The sequence below is a fragment of the Apus apus genome, chromosome 23 (genome assembly GCF_020740795.1).
Source record: "Apus apus isolate bApuApu2 chromosome 23, bApuApu2.pri.cur, whole genome shotgun sequence".
Taxonomy (NCBI): Eukaryota; Metazoa; Chordata; class Aves; order Apodiformes; family Apodidae; genus Apus; species Apus apus.
Genome location: NC_067304.1, coordinates 5048212 through 5064272, shown reverse-complemented (window position 1 = coordinate 5064272; position 16061 = coordinate 5048212). Strand labels below are relative to the sequence as shown.

The window sequence follows — 16061 nt, the reverse complement described above, 5'->3', positions numbered from 1 at the left end:
ACTTGAATTAAATTCTATATGAAGTTTACAAATTTATTATAGGCTTGATTATAATTTTTGCTTACTCAGAAGGACTCTTTATCACTCTTCCTGCTCCCTCCTTCCAGTAAAGTCCAATTGCTTGTAACCTCCTGCAATATTACACCATAGGAATTCTTCTCAGTGTTGCAATCATATTCTTATTTCTCCTACTCGTGCAGGATCATCTGTGCTATCCTTGGAAGATTCAGGATGATCAATTTATGTGTAAAACTTCATCTTCTGACAAAACAAAAAAAACAGTCGGCCTGTCTTGGGGTAGAAATACTCTTTAGAGAGACAAATATTCTATGAGTCTGTGAAATATCCGAGCAAATATTTTAAAGTGTATCCAGTTTGTGTAAATTCCTATCACTGAAATACACCCTTCTCCATTAAAAAAACCAAAAAAACAAAAAAAACCACCTCAGACTTAGAAAAGTGGTTTAAAAAATGTGGTGACAGCTTTTCTAATTCTCATGGCAAGGCACTTAGTTCCAAGCTCTGATCATATAAGCAGGTGATAACATTTTAGCATCAGATATTTGCAGAGGGAAACAAGCCATTGGGACAATTTGAACCCTGTAGAACAGAACACAACCTGTGTCCACTTTTCTGGGTGGACGCTGGTTGATAAACCACCAACATTCTGTGAAAAAATTCCACAAATGAGAATGTAAACCAGAAGTTATTTGTACCTTTAGTTTCTAGGTGCTGGTTTGAGAAGAAGCCCAGGAGAACTCTTCTCTTAAGCTGGGCAGAAGGCTGGTTCCAGAAGTCCTCTCTGACCCAGGTTTTCCCAGTTTTCTGTCTGCAGGACTCCCTGTAACATCAATTAAAATGCCAAGTTTGGCTTAAAGACAAAAACACCCACAAAATCACTTGTGAAAACACTCTAGAAAGGCCACACCAGATCACAGGGTTTCTCTTGTTTTGTTGGGTTTTTTTACAGGAACTCCACAGGGGAAGATAAACTACCTTCCAAGGTGACTGATGAAGACTTGAGGCAGAGCCCCCTTCCCTCATAGCTCCTGGACACGTCTGCTTGGAAGTTTCTCTATGGAAAACTGAGGCACAGCTACAAACTGCCAAGCACTGGTGTCCCTGGCTGCTCTGCTCACTGCCCTGCCCCAAAGCTGAGTGTCCCTGCACGAGTCACTTCCCTGCGGGCTGCCCAAGTGCCACTGGCTCTGTGGTTTGTGCAAGAGAATAAAATAACCCCTTCGTAATCGAGCTATTTGTGTGCAGCCCTTTCCATGTCCTGCAGAGGCAGCCCCAGGGGAAGGTAAAACTGGGGAGGGGATGTGGGAAGGACAGACCCTCCTGGCTAAGTGTACTGCAAAAAATTAGGATTTTTCTGATTTTTTTTTTCATCTTAATCCATTAGGTCATTTTGCAACACATAAACCACATCTGACTTCAGTTTATAAATGCACCCAAATTCTGCAGCAGTATTTCCCACCTTTTCTCTTCTGCAGAACTATCCACACCTTCAAAATCAAATCATTTCAGCCCAAACATAGCCCAGACCCAACCAGCAGCTCTGGTTCCTGTGCTCAGCTTGCACACCGTGCTGCAAACTGGGCTTTGGCCTGAAAAAGAAAGCAAGCTCAGGGTTGTTTGTTTTCTGGAGATGCCAAAGTGCTTTGGAGCCTGTGACTTGGCAGGAAGATGCTTCCTCCTCTGTTAAGAAGAGTAAATATATTTGCATGAGGCAATGGATCAGTTTTATCAGAAACCTTAAGGGAGAAGACAGTGGCTTGGTTAAAGAAACTGTTCAACCACCTTGGATTGACCTCCCTCTCCCCCCATGCCCCCTTCCCCCCCAAGATGTACGAGCAGGTCCCCGTGGCTGGTTTCTGCCAGGACTTCCTCCATCTCCCTCAAGCCCCAGCTCCCCAAAACACATCTCCAAGAAACCACAGGATGGAGACAAAGCCAGTGGAGGGGTGCTGGGGAGAGCAGAAGGTGTAGGAAAGCAAACACCCCTGGGCCTGCTGTGGCCAAGCAAGCACAAAAAGAAAAAAAATCACAAAATACAAAGTAATGCCAAGAGCAGCCAGGACTCAGGGGTGGTATTGCAGCTCCAGAAGAGGATGAGGTTGGCTGGAGAGGGGACAGAACCCTCATGTGCTTGGACTCACACCCCATAAGGCTCCCCAGTGTCTTTGTGCCAGGTGGAGGAGCCATCTTCACCACAAGGAACCCCAGCTGCCCTGGCTGTCTGGGTCCTGGCCATGCAGAAAGCTTCCCACAGGTACCCTGCTCCCAGCAGAAGACCTTCCACGGACCCTACCTCAAGGAGCCACCAGGCTCCTTCCTAAAGGAGGCAGAGATATCCAGGATATTCAGGACCATGTCCTGGAGCCCACCCTTAGGGTGGCTGTTGTGCAACAGGAAGGTGTAATCAGGAGGTAAAGAACAGAGGGCACCCTCAGATCGAGCAGGGCTGGGATGGGCACTGGCTGCCCCGGGGCGGTGCTCACCTGCCAGAGCTTTTGGATGCTATTCCTTTAAGGCACAACAGGTGGAAATGCAGGGCTAGAGGTACAGGAGTATTTAAGAGAGCCTGGCACTGCCAGAGCCTGGTGACCAGCTGTGGCAGGGAGGCAGGACACAGAGAGGTCCTGGGGGTGGGTCACCCAGACACCAGCAACCCAGCTACAGCCGAGTCTACAAGAAAAAGCAAGAAGCACAAAACAGTCTGCAGAAGTAACTCGGAGTGTAAGTAATGCTGCTTCACTGCCTTTCTGAAATGGGAAACCTTTTATGCTTTTACCTGGGCAACGAGAGGAACAGGAATATTGAGACAATTTGAAGGGCTCTTCTTCACACTTGTGTAATGGGAAGCAGCAGTTCTGAAGCAGCAGGGAACAGGTGTGCAGGTCCTGCTGGGGGGGAGGTGGGTTTCTTTAAAAGAAGGCCAGAGCAGAGGGTCAAGCTTATGATATTTAGGTTTTCTTCTCTGTGGTAGATTTTTTTTATCTGTTTCTGGGGAAAACAAAACAAAACAAAACAAAGGGTTAATTATCAATACAGTATTTGCATGAAGTTTTAACATAGGAAATAGCAAATGTTAGTAAATATTCCTGCAGTGATCTAAACTGTTGCAACTCAGTCTATGACCATCAGTCTTTTGAATCACAACACAGAGATAATTACCAGGATGCAGATTTTGAAATTTAAGAGAATTGGGGTGATGATGTCCTAAACAAGCTCTGAAAAGCTGCCAGGTTTGTACAGTTGGAGGGCAGATAAAGAGATACCGAAGCATAAATAAATGGGGTGTACATGGTGCCCTAAAGCAAAAGAAAGCTGCAAACTCCTTGCACATTTAGACCAACAGCACAGGGGTGGGTTTCTGCACACCAGATTCTTACTCTGCAAAGGAAATGTTCTCATAGGACTTTTAATACATTCATCTGAAGTACAGAGAAATACCAGCTCGTTATAGCAATTGTGCTGTTGCTAATGATACAGGCACCATCCATCCATCCATCCATTGCCATGGGACAGGTACAAGTGCTTTTGAATCACAGCAAGTTCCTGTTCCTTGCAATATGGGTAGTATTGAACTAGACTAGTAGTTTGATAGTGTTGAAGTTGGTTTCACTTTACAACCCAAGAGGCAAGGAAAAAAAAAAAGTAAGAAACAAGTGAGCCATGACACTATTAACTGAAAAGTGAAAGGTTGGTGCTCGGGGTGTCTAACACCTTAAAGGAACACAAAATACGGTCACAAGTTGGTGTGTTGTACATCTAAGACTCAAAAGGAGCAAAGTTAGGCCAGCAGCACAATCTCAGCAGGAATTTCAGACACTGCCATGCGGGTTATCTGGTTGTTTTCCTTTTTTTTCAGAATATATTCCTCATACAGGACAGTGTTTAACTGGCACTGTCATGCATGCTTAACTAGGAGGGTCACAAGTACTGCAGAAATTCCTAAAACTGCTAATTTCTTAGTAAATCCTGAGCATCTTTAGTAAGATCTGCCTGGCTGTTTCTGCTCACTACATCACAAATTAACATCTCTTATTTATTCTTTCCATATTGTAAAGGAGGTACCAGTTTGGAACCTGAAATGCTTCTTCTCTGTGTGTGTTTAGGTCAGCTTGATCTTTTATCTTAAAACTGATTGCTTGTAACTCCATGAAAATGAAGTGGATTGGTGGCTTTTCCCCATCCCACTACAGCAAATAAAACTCCCAGTAAAGCCATCTATACAGTGATCTTGATGGACAGCATAAAGATGCAGATAGCAACAGCCCTGGGCAGCAAGAAGGCTGCTCCTGTGCCCTTCTTCTGGCACATGAGCCTTCAGCACCTCCAGAAATCACCCTGCACATGTCCCAGTCCCTCCTCAGCAAGGCCTGTGCCAACAGCAGTCTGCATCTGCACAGCTCACTCCTGGTGTCCTGGGTCTTGCTTTAAAAGGATTTGAAGGGGGGGGGGGGAAAGTATTTACTCCATTCTACATGTTATTGTTTCTCATATGTTTGAATAGCAGTAAATGTTCTACAGAGCAGGAGGAATCCTAGGCTGGAATTACAAATGTGGCAACTAAACCTTCATATTTTGGTGACCCCATAGCCTGTCCTTGACACTGGTCATTATGAAGAGCAATAGTTAATGGCTAATGGATTGCACTGGGCTGTTCCCTGGCAGGCTGTGTTGGGATCATCCCTCTTTCTCGGGGCTCAACCCTCTGGCTGAGTCAGCAGAATTTGGGAACTGAACCCTGGTACCTCTTACCCAGTGAGAGCAGCTGCTTGCTTGGGTTTGCATAGCTCAGGGGTCAGGTCCTGACCCCCTCCAAATCATTATAAATGTTGTTATCCTTCCTGAGGATGGAGAGATTCACAGGAACACCACAGACACCCAAAGAAGGTCTTCTCATAAATAATATTTAGGAGAGCTCACCTGATCTGACAGCACTTTTGGCTGGAAACATCAACACACTATTTCAAAGTCTTGGCACAGGACAGTGCTGGAGACAAAGGTGGTTTTCCCAACCCAGACAGTTCCACAGTGTTTTCAGCACTGGTGGATCCAGGGAAGTCTCGTGCCACTCCCAACAAACCTCCCACTGCCCCATGAAAGAACCATGAACTGCTTTCTCTGGACAGAGACACTAAAGACATGTCCATGCCTGACCCTCGGAGCTTTACACCCAGCATCAAAATGTCTTTGCCACAAAATCCAAATTATGGAAACATGTTACAAGTTGTCATGAGTTTTATCTGTCATTATGGTATAGATACATATTTGGAATTAATTAATGCTTGGACACTTCCCAGCTTTCTCCTGCACTGGGTTGCCCTTGGTGGTGGTTTCAGCAGCAGTTCCCAAGTTCATGGTCACAAACATGGCAAAATGGGCAGCTAGGAGAAAGTTAATGCCATTTGCCTGGCAATGGCTCTATCTTCTGTTTCAAAGCATATTGCAACTAAATGATTTCATTTGTTAGCATTAACCTTGCTAATGATTAGCCTCTCCTGCTCCGGTTGTGTACGAGGTGACTCTTTGACCTCCCAGTTGCACTGTACACACACCAGCACAACCACAAACAGCCAGAGAGCACCAGCACCCCTGGGCACAGCGTCCTGACAGGACAGCACCATGGCCCTGAGCTTGGGGACATTGCTGTCCAGAGGCCTGGGGTAAGAACAGAGAGCTTGGCCCATCTCCTGAATTCAGCTGTAATACTGATTTTGGGCTCCAAAACCTTCAAAGCCCCTTTGACCATGCAAAATGAAAGCAAATACACAAAAGCAAGACTTGAGTTGTAGCTGATAGAAAACCAAAGAAAAAAGGAGTTCAGCCCCAGCCCCTGGCCGGTAATAGTCTAAACATGAGCCCTGCTGCCCCAGGGACCTTGCACACACCAGGCACACATACCTGCAGGTTGCTGTCTGACTGCTCTGGACTCAGTACACATGGCATTGTCCTCTGGTTTCAAGCCTCTTCTACAGCCCCCTGCAAACCTCTGCTGTCCCATCTCCTCTCTCCTTCCATCTCCCCCTCCACCTGCAGAACCACGAACACAAATCACTTGCACAGGCACTTACTTGCACTCCCTTTCACATGAGCTTGGCAGCCTTTTCTCTTCCCTGGAGCTCTGAGGCTTAAACCTCATGCTCTGACTAGAAAGAGCAAATCCAGCAGCGATTGTTCTTTGAAAGCAGGGAGCAACCAGAGCTCTTTTACCAATAGTTTGATGAAATTCTCCTCCAGCATCTCAAACGGCGCTTGCTCGTGGCAGAATGACCAGCAAAGCTCATTTGCACCATTTCTTGGGGCTGGGAAGTGTCACTGCTGGAGTGCAGCCCAGCACAGGCAGCAGGGCAGGGGGTTTCCAGCCGTCCTGCTCAGTGGATCAGCATGGAAGTACAGCAGATCTTTACGTAAGCAGCAGCTGTGCTTGCTCAGACTTGCTGTACATGGGAGTTCTCTCCATTCCAGGGAGTGGGGGAAGGTTTGAGCAGCATCTGAGATAACAGGACAAGAGCTGCAGAAGTTGCCATGTGAGCACACAGGAACCGTGGTTCTTGTGCAGACACAAACCACACGTGTCCTCAGAGATGCAAAAATTCATTCCTGCTCTAGCATGCACATGAAGCCCCTGACACCACCACTTTGGCCCGTGTCTTCTGCTAGACCTTTGCTCCAAAAGAGGTCTTGGTAACCTTTCCCTGCCTGACAAAACGCTGCCAGTACCTGAAGTACCCAGTCTGGAAGGAATCAGAATAACAGATTCAAAATTCAAATTTTGCCAAGAAGGGGAAAGCTGAGCTGGGATCCTGCTTGTCCTGCAGAGCATGGGGCGGGGGCCAGGAAGGTGACCATCAACCAGAGGAGCTGCCGTGAGCAAGGGGCAAATATCAAGGCCCTTTTTGTGCCCTACTGTTTGCTTTCTGCAGAATCTGGGGTGTTTGTCTTGCTGGCTACTTCTGTGATGTGTATGAAAGAGCATTTTTCAGGCTCAGTGAGTTAATTATTAGCCATAGACAAGTGACCACTGAACAATTAGAAATTGCAATACAAGGAAGAAAGCCCAACAGAGCACCTTTCATCTTCACACGGAAATAAACTCATTTTCCTTCTACCGGGAATTACCCTTCATAAAATTGTGTCACTTGACACCCTGAAATCAAATTCCTCTAAATGTTTGTAAAGACTTTCTTGGCACCTGCCATCTCCTCAAGATGTTGGAATGGGCTGGTAGATCAACAGCCATGCTCAGGAAGTGCACATTCCCTCCGTGACACCCACAGTGTCCAACCTGGCTCAGCCCAGGCCAAGGAAAACAGCTCAGGGAGTCAAGAGCCTCAGCACCCCCCGAGATGTCATTTGGTCCAACAGGAGGGGAAGGTCTGAAATATTAATCCTGAAAACTATGGGCACATTAAAAGACAGGTAGTTTGGTTTGTCATTCCTCAATAGCCATCATCAAGCCCTGGCCAAGGGTTAGTTTTGGTGCAGGAGGTTGGGGTGGATGTCCAGGTGGGACAGGGTTGAAGTCTGATGCTTGAAGGGGTGAGGGGCAAAGCCCTGCATCTCGTATCTACCTGCAGCTGGCCAAGGAAAAGAGAGAAGTAGAAGTGAAAATATTACCCTTTTTCTCATTTGTTTGTCCCTAGCTCGAGTAGCCACAATCCTCCAGGCATGAGGATTATTAGATGACTCGAAAAGTTAATGTAGCCGTTTTGCAAGTGTGAATATTCACCAATTTCTGTGCCTTTTCCAGCGAATGCAAGAAAAATGACTTTACTAGCGTTGATCTTCCTGCTTGCCTTCTTCCCAGCTCAACCTGCAAGCAGCAGATACCTCCCCAAGGCAGCAAGTAAGTGTCACCTGTCTGGGCACAGGCTCTGCAGGTGGCCTGAGACCAGAGGTGCCATTGCTGAGGGGGGAGCAGGGTTCAGGGAATGTCACCACCCTATCACTGCTCTGGGGCCTTTCACACCCCACTGCTGTTGCACAGCCCCCTCCCAACCCCTCTGCAGCCCCATGGGTGCTGCAGCACAGCTGACATTTACAGCCAACATTCCTCTTGCAGTCTCAAGCCCCGTGTTTGGACCACGGCAGGTTTACGGTCTGCTCGACGGGTCAGTTATTGTGAAGTGCTTCTACCCTCCTACCACTGTGAACAGACACGACAGGAAATATTGGTGCAGGCAATCAGCCACGGGCTGCAGGACCATTGTCTCCACCACTGGCTACGTTGCTCCAGGCTACCAAGGCAGGATCTCCATCATTGACCACCCAGATGCAGAAAGCTTCCAGATCAACATCACCCAGCTCGCAGCTGCAGACACGGGCACCTACCAGTGTGGTGTGGGGATCAATGGCAGAGGCCTCTCCCACAAAGTCAATCTGGAAGTTTCTGAAGGTAATTACAGTCTTGGAGCTCCTTTGCTTTCACTTCCTCCCTGCCCCACTTTTTAATAAGGCTCCTCAGACAGTCTGCCCAGCATCTAAGAGCTCCAGATGCTCCATGCTTTCAGCGAACAGCAGGTTTCATTTTCCCTGTGCTCTTACAGAACGATTTTTTTAGACCACAAATATGCCCCAAGAATCAGATTAAATAGCCTCATCTTAAGGTCACAAACATTGCTTAGACGCTGCTGACCACTCTTGGGCAGGGACCTGGGTGGATCATGCTCTGAGCAGGAGCTGCACGTGATATGACATAGCAAAGTGTAGAGAAATGTTCTGCTAGAAGACAAAAAAGCCTGGCACTGACCTGTGTCTCCATGCACAGGTCCACACCTGCCTGAGGGAGCTGAGCTCTACTATGTGAAGCTGCACAGCACCTTGACCGTGTCCTGCAACTTTGGGAAGGATGCTGAACTCGAAAGGAAATACCTGTGCAAGATGGGGAAAAAAGGCTGCTATGACATCGTTGATAATGGAAAGAAAGTTGATAAGGATTTCGAAGGACGAGTTCTGCTGAGCCTTCAGGAGGATCCAGGCTCGTTCACCGTTGTGATCACTCAGATGGGCTGGGAAGACTCTGGCTTGTACCTGTGTGGGTTCGGCACCTACGGGGTAAGCGGAGAGACGAAGGAACTGGACGTGCATGTCTATGAGGGTGAGTGAGCTATTCCCAGGGGGGTTTTCCTTCACCTCTGTTCCTCTTTAGAAGCATCATGAGCAGTTTCACCTTATTCAAGAACTTTACCTTCCCATTGCAGAGTGCTACTGTCCTATCCTCCCATCTAGATACTTCTGTAATGTCAGAACAGCCACTGACAAAGCTTGTATCAAGACTTCACTTTCCCAGCAGAGGCTGGCTCTCTTCCCAAGTCTGACTAGGCAAAACTCCAGAAGGCAAATTCTACTTCCCAGTTTGATACAAGCAAACTGTCTCTTCAAGTCTCAATTCCTTAAATCTCAACATGACAGATGTAGAAGGGAGAGGACCTGCCCTTCCCTTAGCAGAGGGAAAAAACTCCTTGAGATGTCAGTACACAGAGACAAAAGCTGTCCAGGGAACTCAGGAAAAATAAGGGGTTGAGAGATGCTTTGGGATCAATTCCTAGCAGAGCCAGGACAGTCTCCTACCATCTGCACCTCTGAGCTTCACCGAGCCCTGCTTTAACCAAAGCAGATTGGTTAGATCGGGTAGCATCTACACTCTCTTGGGGAGTGCCACGTGGGCAGGTTAGACATGTACAACTACTCGTTTCATTTCCATTTCCAGAGACAAGTGTTCCTCAAGGAAAGCCCACAATAATTGGAGTAAAAGGAAGTTCAGCAACTTTTGAATGCCATTATAACTCTCTCAAGAGGTCCTCCACCAAGTACTGGTGCAGGTGGAAACCAAACAGGTGTGAATGGATCATAAGTGACGACGGGTACGTGGCACCTTTTTACGAAGGAAGAGTGGCCATGTATGAGAGCCCAGACAACAACACATTCACCATCATCCTGAACCAGCTGGAGAGCAAGGACGAAGGCTATTACTGGTGCATGACAGATGATGTGAAGGAGCAGCAATCATCAACTCAGCTGAAGATCATAGATGGTAAGAGCAATTCTCTGCCTGCTCAGTAGGTATCAAACAACCTCCTAAGCTCCCCAAAGGAGTCAAAGTGGCTTTTTGGGAAGAGATGTGAGGTTCAACTCTGAACTTCTATTGCACAAGGCAAAACATTGTGCCAATACCCATCCCCCCCCAGTAGCTTTAAAATAGAAACAGAAGGGTTTTGTTTTATGGGAAAGTGTTCACAAAAGTTTCTCATGCAAGTGTTTCTTAAGCCTTGCAAAAAAACCCAGCTTTCACCCAGAGATGTGTGTGCAGCAACCTTACCATTAATTTAGCAATGTCAGGGGCACTTTCTCTGAAAGGCACGTCTCCTGGTTCACCAACCCTAGCAGCACCACTACCTGTTGACTACCATTCTCACCACTGAAACCACTAACATCAGCCTTGATGTTCTTCTTGCCTCTGTAGGAGAGCCTGGACTGACAGGAGAGAAGGAAGTGGAGGCACGAGTGGGTTCCCGGGTCGATTTAACTTGTCATTATCCATGCAAGTACTACTCCTACGAGAAGTACTGGTGCAAGTGGGACAGCCCCAGCTGCACACCCATGCCTGCTTCAGACCAGAGGCAGCCAGGGCCCGGCGTCACCTGTGACACTGACAACAGGACCGTTATCCTGAGCTTTGACTCGGTGGCAGAGTCAGACCAAGGGTGGTACTGGTGTGGAGTGAAGCACAACGGCCACTACGGGGAGACCATGGCAGTGCAGCTGCAGGTGACTGGAGGTGAGCTCCAAGACACAGGCAGGGGCTTTCCTGCTTGGCAGGGCTGTGACCCGTCCTGAAGTGTCTTCTCCACAGCCACTAGGTTGCAGCACCTCAAAACAGAAGAGCTCTCACCCAGGCAGCCTCTCAGACTAGGGGCCAACATCACCCCGGTTTTGCACAACTTGGTCATAGATGTTTTCATCCTCTCATTGGTTTTTCTTTCCTGGTCATAGAAAACCCACTAGGCTAAGAATCACTTCCCTCCACACCACTGTTACTTTTTTAACCCTGTCCTGACCAACTATTTCTATTACAATTTCAAGCAACATCTAGCACCTGTCAGGTAAAGGGCTGCATGGAGTTCAGAGACACCTCGCTCCAAAAGGCTGCTTAGCCTAATGAACAGAAGAGCAGTAGGGAGCAGGGAAGGAGGGGATATCACCAACAGCAAGGGGCTTAGTCCCAGCTTTGGTGTCATATTTCAGAATAAGATGTTTTTCTCAGGGAGCAACATTGTTAGAAGCAGAGGAAAAGGTACAGCACTACATGTCCCACATGCAACCATCCAAAGTGGGCAAGGATCAAAGTGAAAACAAAGAGAAACAGCCTCATTTCACTGCCTTTGGTGGGCAAAGAGCTAGAAGTAGAGGCAAGCCAAGTATTCCAAGTTTGTTGTGATGACACTAGAGCCAGAACTACAAGACTTTTTCAAAAGTATTTAAGCAGAGACACTACTTGGGATTTTCTTTTTTTGCAATAAAAACTGGGCAGCCTGGGCCAGGGTCTCACCACCCTCACAGCAAAGAATTTCTTCCTAATGTCTGAGCTAAATCTCCCCTCTTCCAGTTTTAATCCATCACCCCTTGTCCTCTCACTCCCTGCCCTTGTCCAAAGTTCTTCCTCGGGTTTCCTGGAGCCCCTTCAGGCACTGGAAGGTGCTCTAAGGTCTCCCTGGAGCCTTCTCTTCAACAGGTTGAACACCCCAACTCTCTCAGCTTGTCCTCATAGGAGAGCTTCTCCAGCTCTCAGATCATCTTCATGGCCCTCCTCTGGACTTTCTCCCTGAGCTCCAGCTCTGTGCTGCTGCTGCTGCTCACATGCCCTAATGATGCTTCTTCCCTGGGACATACAGGAAGCGGCGCCGACCGCAGCCTGGACCTCTTGGATGTGGACAAACCCAGCCACGCTGAGCCTCCCAGCCACGCTGAGCCCCCCAGCCACGCTGAGCCCCCCAGCCACGCTGAGCCTGGTGTTATTCCCAAAGGAAGAGCCTCCAGTGATGCTGGGGAGCAAAGCGCAGCTTCCTCGGGAAGGTCAGTTCCCCCCCATTCTCTCATGTATCATTTTTGGGAGGTTTAGATTAACCCAACACTGGTGCTGGCTTTGGACACTGCCTGCGTGGGCCAACAACAACAAAAAAATTCTTGTTCCCAAAGAACTTAGCTCAAAACATCAGAGGACAAGGAGTAACAAAACAAAACAACAAAAAAAGAAGGCAGTAAAAGGCAAGATGTCTTGAAATTAATGTCTAGCTCAAGAAAGTTCCAAAATAGAGATTTCAGGTACAGAAAGACTAATTGAAAGTACTTCTGTCAAGATTACAGAACTTTCCTTCACACAATTGTAGTGAAGCTGCTGATGTAACCAGTTGGCCACAACCTGTGTCCTACATTTTATTTGTTTTTTATTTTACTGTGTATGCTGAGTCCCAGTTCATTAACTGAGCTGCATCACAGTCACTCAGCTTTACCATCCTATACAGATTTTAGGCTGCTGGACGTTCACACACATTATTTGGTCTTCAATAATTTTTTTTCAAAAAAATATCTCCCAGCTGAATGCTACATCTTTCCTCCCATTCCAGCTCTGGTGAAAGCCATGATCCCAACACAGTTGCCTTAATTGTGGGCCCGGTTGGTGCTGTGCTCCTGGTCCTGGCCACAGCCTTCGCTGTGTTTAAGTACAGGCAGCTGAAGAGATCTGGTGAGTCCCTCCCCAGTCCCTTAAGAAACACCAGCAACCTTAAGATGGTTTGGACGCCAACTCTGAGCGAGCACGTGGGGCCTTATCTCCTCCCTCTTAACAGACCTGGTGTCCGTTGGGAGCTACAGGACAAACATCAGCATGTCAGACTTCGAGAGCGTGAAGGAGTACGGAGCGAGCAACAAGGCCTGCGTGAAGGAGAGCCAGGAGACCCAGCTGGGAGGGGACGGTAGGTTGCTGAGGGTCACCCTCCACCCCTAGGGCAAGGAGGGCCAAGGTGGCTTTTGTGGAATGACCTTACAAAAGCCACTGCCAGCCCACTAAAGGCCCCCTGCCCTAACTCCCCCCTTCTCCCTGCAGAGTTCATCACCACCGGGGCCACCCCAGGAAACACTGCTGAGACAAAGAAGGCAAAAAGGGTAAGAGAAGGCAGGAGAGAGTCCACTGACCTGGGAGCCCCCACCACAGTCCTCCAGCCTCTCCCAAGAAGCTGACCTCTCCCAAGGACCTTATTTATACCAGGTGCCTTATTTATAGCAGGTGCCTCCATCTTACCTGGATCTGGCCACCTGAAGCACATCAGCCTCCTTGAGGAGGACTTAACCCTCTCTTGATCCCAAGTTATAGCAGAGACAATAACAGCAGTGGTCTTGGTTCAACCACTAGAGCAAGGCAGCCCCAAGCAACCTTAGAAAGGTTGTGGTTGGGCCACTACCACAACTGTGAAGCCCTGGAATAAGGGGATAGCCAGAGCACACCCCACCTCCCAGCCTCCCCCAGTGTGGGCAGTGGTTCAGGGGTGATACGTAGGTCTTTTAAGTGCCAAGAGCTGAACTGGAGAAATAAAGAGAACTTTCAGGAAACCAGGAAAACCCAGCAGCTGTGGGACAGGTAAGCTGGGTGTCAGCATGTGGGGAGAGGCAGGCTGTGGACTCTCAAACCCACAAACACATGGGGTCTTCCCGAGAACAAGCAAAGGAGTGATGCTCACAGGCATGACCCACTAGATTGTCCCACTTGTCCAGACCACCTCTTTCACCCTGAGAAGGTCACAGCCCACAAACCCCTGCCTTTTCCCCTGCCATGGGCTGCTCTCCATCCCCAGCCACCTCACAGTGTCCTCCCTTCTGTCCCCAGAGCTCCAAGGAGGATGTTGACCTCGCCTACTCCACCTTCCTCCTCACCTCTGGCAACATTGTGCAGGACACCCCTGGGGGGGACAGCAGGGACAGTGCTGCTCCAGATGTGCCCCCCCCAGGCTGGGAAGGACAGATCTGAAGGTGAGGGACCAAGAGGTGACAGCAACTGGGACCAGCTCTGCCTCAAGGATGAGGGCAGGACATCAGGAAGCAGCACTGCTTATCGCTACCACAATTTGCTATCGCTTCACCTTTTTCTGCTTAAATTCAGCTTCCAGCAGTGATTTTGGAGGAAGATTTTGAAGCCAAACAGGGTGACTGGGCTGCAGGCAGGGGTCTGAGTGAGCAGGTTGGGCTGAGACGTGGCAGGAGCTCAGGTGGTTCTGCCCCAGCCCTGCTAGTGCCCTTCTGCCATGGAAGGAACATTTTAGAAAATCTCATTTTCTTTTAAAGGCAGCTGGAAAACCCTCTAGAGCAGCGACTCTGGCGTATGATTCCTCCAAGCTTTCTCACCCAGAGGGCAGTACCTGCAGACCAGACATGGTCTGATGTGTTTTTATGCACAAACAATAAAGAATCACCACTGGCTTCAGCAGAATGGGAGGGACTTTCAGTTTGGGTGAGGGCACAGGGGGAGGCGTCCAAAGAGGGGCAGCAGGGCTGTATTTTGGGGGGGGACATGACACTGTTTTCCTCTGACTGCAGCATTACAGCAGCACATCTGGTGCTGCAAATGGCACAGGACAATAGAAGAAACCCACAATTAAGAAAGATAAACAGGAAATGTTTTGAGTAATGTTTCTGATATGCATCGTCCTCCCCAGCAGGAATTGATCACAGCAAGACATTAGTTAGTATGACAACCTGCTAGCAGCCTCTGTAGCTGGTTAGGCAAGAGGCACCAGGGTTCACTGTATTTGCATAGCACAGACCAAATTCCCCAGCAGCTGAACCAACCATCTCCCATTCCTGACAATCCCAGCCCATGCTCCTCTGCCCCAGAGCCACCCCATGGAGGGGCAGCCTTGCAGACCCACCCTTTGCTCAATAAACCTGAGCCACACATCACTCACCCACTCTCCCTGGCTGACTTGATGTTCATCCAGGCAGAAAGCAGGGTGACTGTAATCAAACGTTGTCTCTTGGTCTTATTTTTGAGAGCAGATGACTAAACAGAGCAAGGCAAGTTATTGATGCCTGGATTGCCCCCCAGCAGCAGGATGCTGTGGTGTAGAGAGCTGAGCACCCCACAGGTACAGCAATGTAGGAAGCAGCAATGATGATGAAGCTGAAATAAAGCAGAGAAACAGTTTTCCCTTAATACCAGGAATTATTCCTGAATTCTGAACCTCCCCACAACAAGGGCTGAATTGAGCCTGGCTCCCTGGGAGTGGGGCAGCAGCTCCCATAGGACTTGTGTTTCCAGGGCTGCTCTCGCATCCATGGCACCTTAGTGACACCAAGGCTGGGACCTGGGATGTCAGGTTACAGCTCCCCTGCCTCCTCTCCCCGCAGCACGGCGGGAAGGGGCTTGGCTGTGGTAAAAGCTGCGGAGGGGCCAGGACAGGTCTGTGCCTGCCCGGAGTTGCTGGAAGTGAAGGAATTGCTCTGCCGCAATAGGAAAGGTGTGTGCTTGGAAAGCGTCCCCAGGAGTGGGCAGTCATAAAGCTGCAGGAGGATGCTAAAGGTTGGAAATTTTGGAGAAGAGAAAAGCCCGTTTTCTTTCCCTTTGCAAATCCGCTTCCTCTTCATCCCACTCGGCTCCGCTCCGCCCGCAGCAGGAGCGGCGGGAACGCGCTGAGCTGCCGGGGAGGGGCTGGGGCTGAGACCCACGGGTGGGCTGAGCACCCCTAGGCAGCTCTGCCTGCACTGCTCAGTGCCAGCTCCTGCCTGCCCCAACCCTGCTCTTGCCCACACCCAGCACTTCCATCTGGCACCTGGTTTCTCAAGAAGAGCATCCCGGGGCTGCTGCCGGGCTCTGGGTGGGAAAGAGTCATCTTAGTTTGAAGTGAAAGGAGTGAAACGCATGGATTGAGTCAGGCAACCCTCCACACAAGACACAAAAAACAATTAAACCTGATAAATAATAATGATTGTGACAGAAAAGCCTGAGGATGTGGAATAAACCCCACACTGTGATCCAGAACCCACCACGATCAATGGGA

The 16061-nt window shown here is 48.8% G+C and overlaps 1 protein-coding gene and 1 long non-coding RNA gene across 3 annotated transcripts; one reads left to right on the top strand and one right to left on the bottom strand.

The window, feature by feature from the left end:
• On the bottom strand, window positions 1–1597 carry LOC127393711 (uncharacterized). The gene is made up of 3 exons (XR_007891534.1): window positions 1481–1597; window positions 717–841; window positions 1–291 (listed from the first exon to the last, which is right to left on the bottom strand). It is a non-coding gene; the product is annotated as an uncharacterized LOC127393711 (long non-coding RNA).
• An 865-nt stretch (window positions 1598–2462) lies between these two features.
• PIGR (polymeric immunoglobulin receptor) lies at window positions 2463–14494 on the top strand. 2 transcript variants are annotated; one of them, XM_051639010.1, is made up of 12 exons: window positions 2463–2742; window positions 7766–7861; window positions 8078–8410; window positions 8783–9112; window positions 9725–10048; window positions 10478–10792; window positions 11907–11966; window positions 12003–12087; window positions 12639–12757; window positions 12861–12986; window positions 13118–13176; window positions 13895–14494. In XM_051639010.1, exons 2-12 carry the CDS (start codon window positions 7780–7782, stop codon window positions 14033–14035), a joined length of 1974 nt encoding a protein of 657 aa, XP_051494970.1. In that variant the 5' UTR covers window positions 2463–2742; window positions 7766–7779; the 3' UTR covers window positions 14036–14494. The 2 variants fall into 2 exon arrangements, with proteins under 2 accessions (XP_051494970.1, XP_051494969.1); XM_051639009.1 differs by having other exon boundaries at window positions 11907–12087.
• Window positions 14495–16061: the final 1567 nt, after the last annotated feature.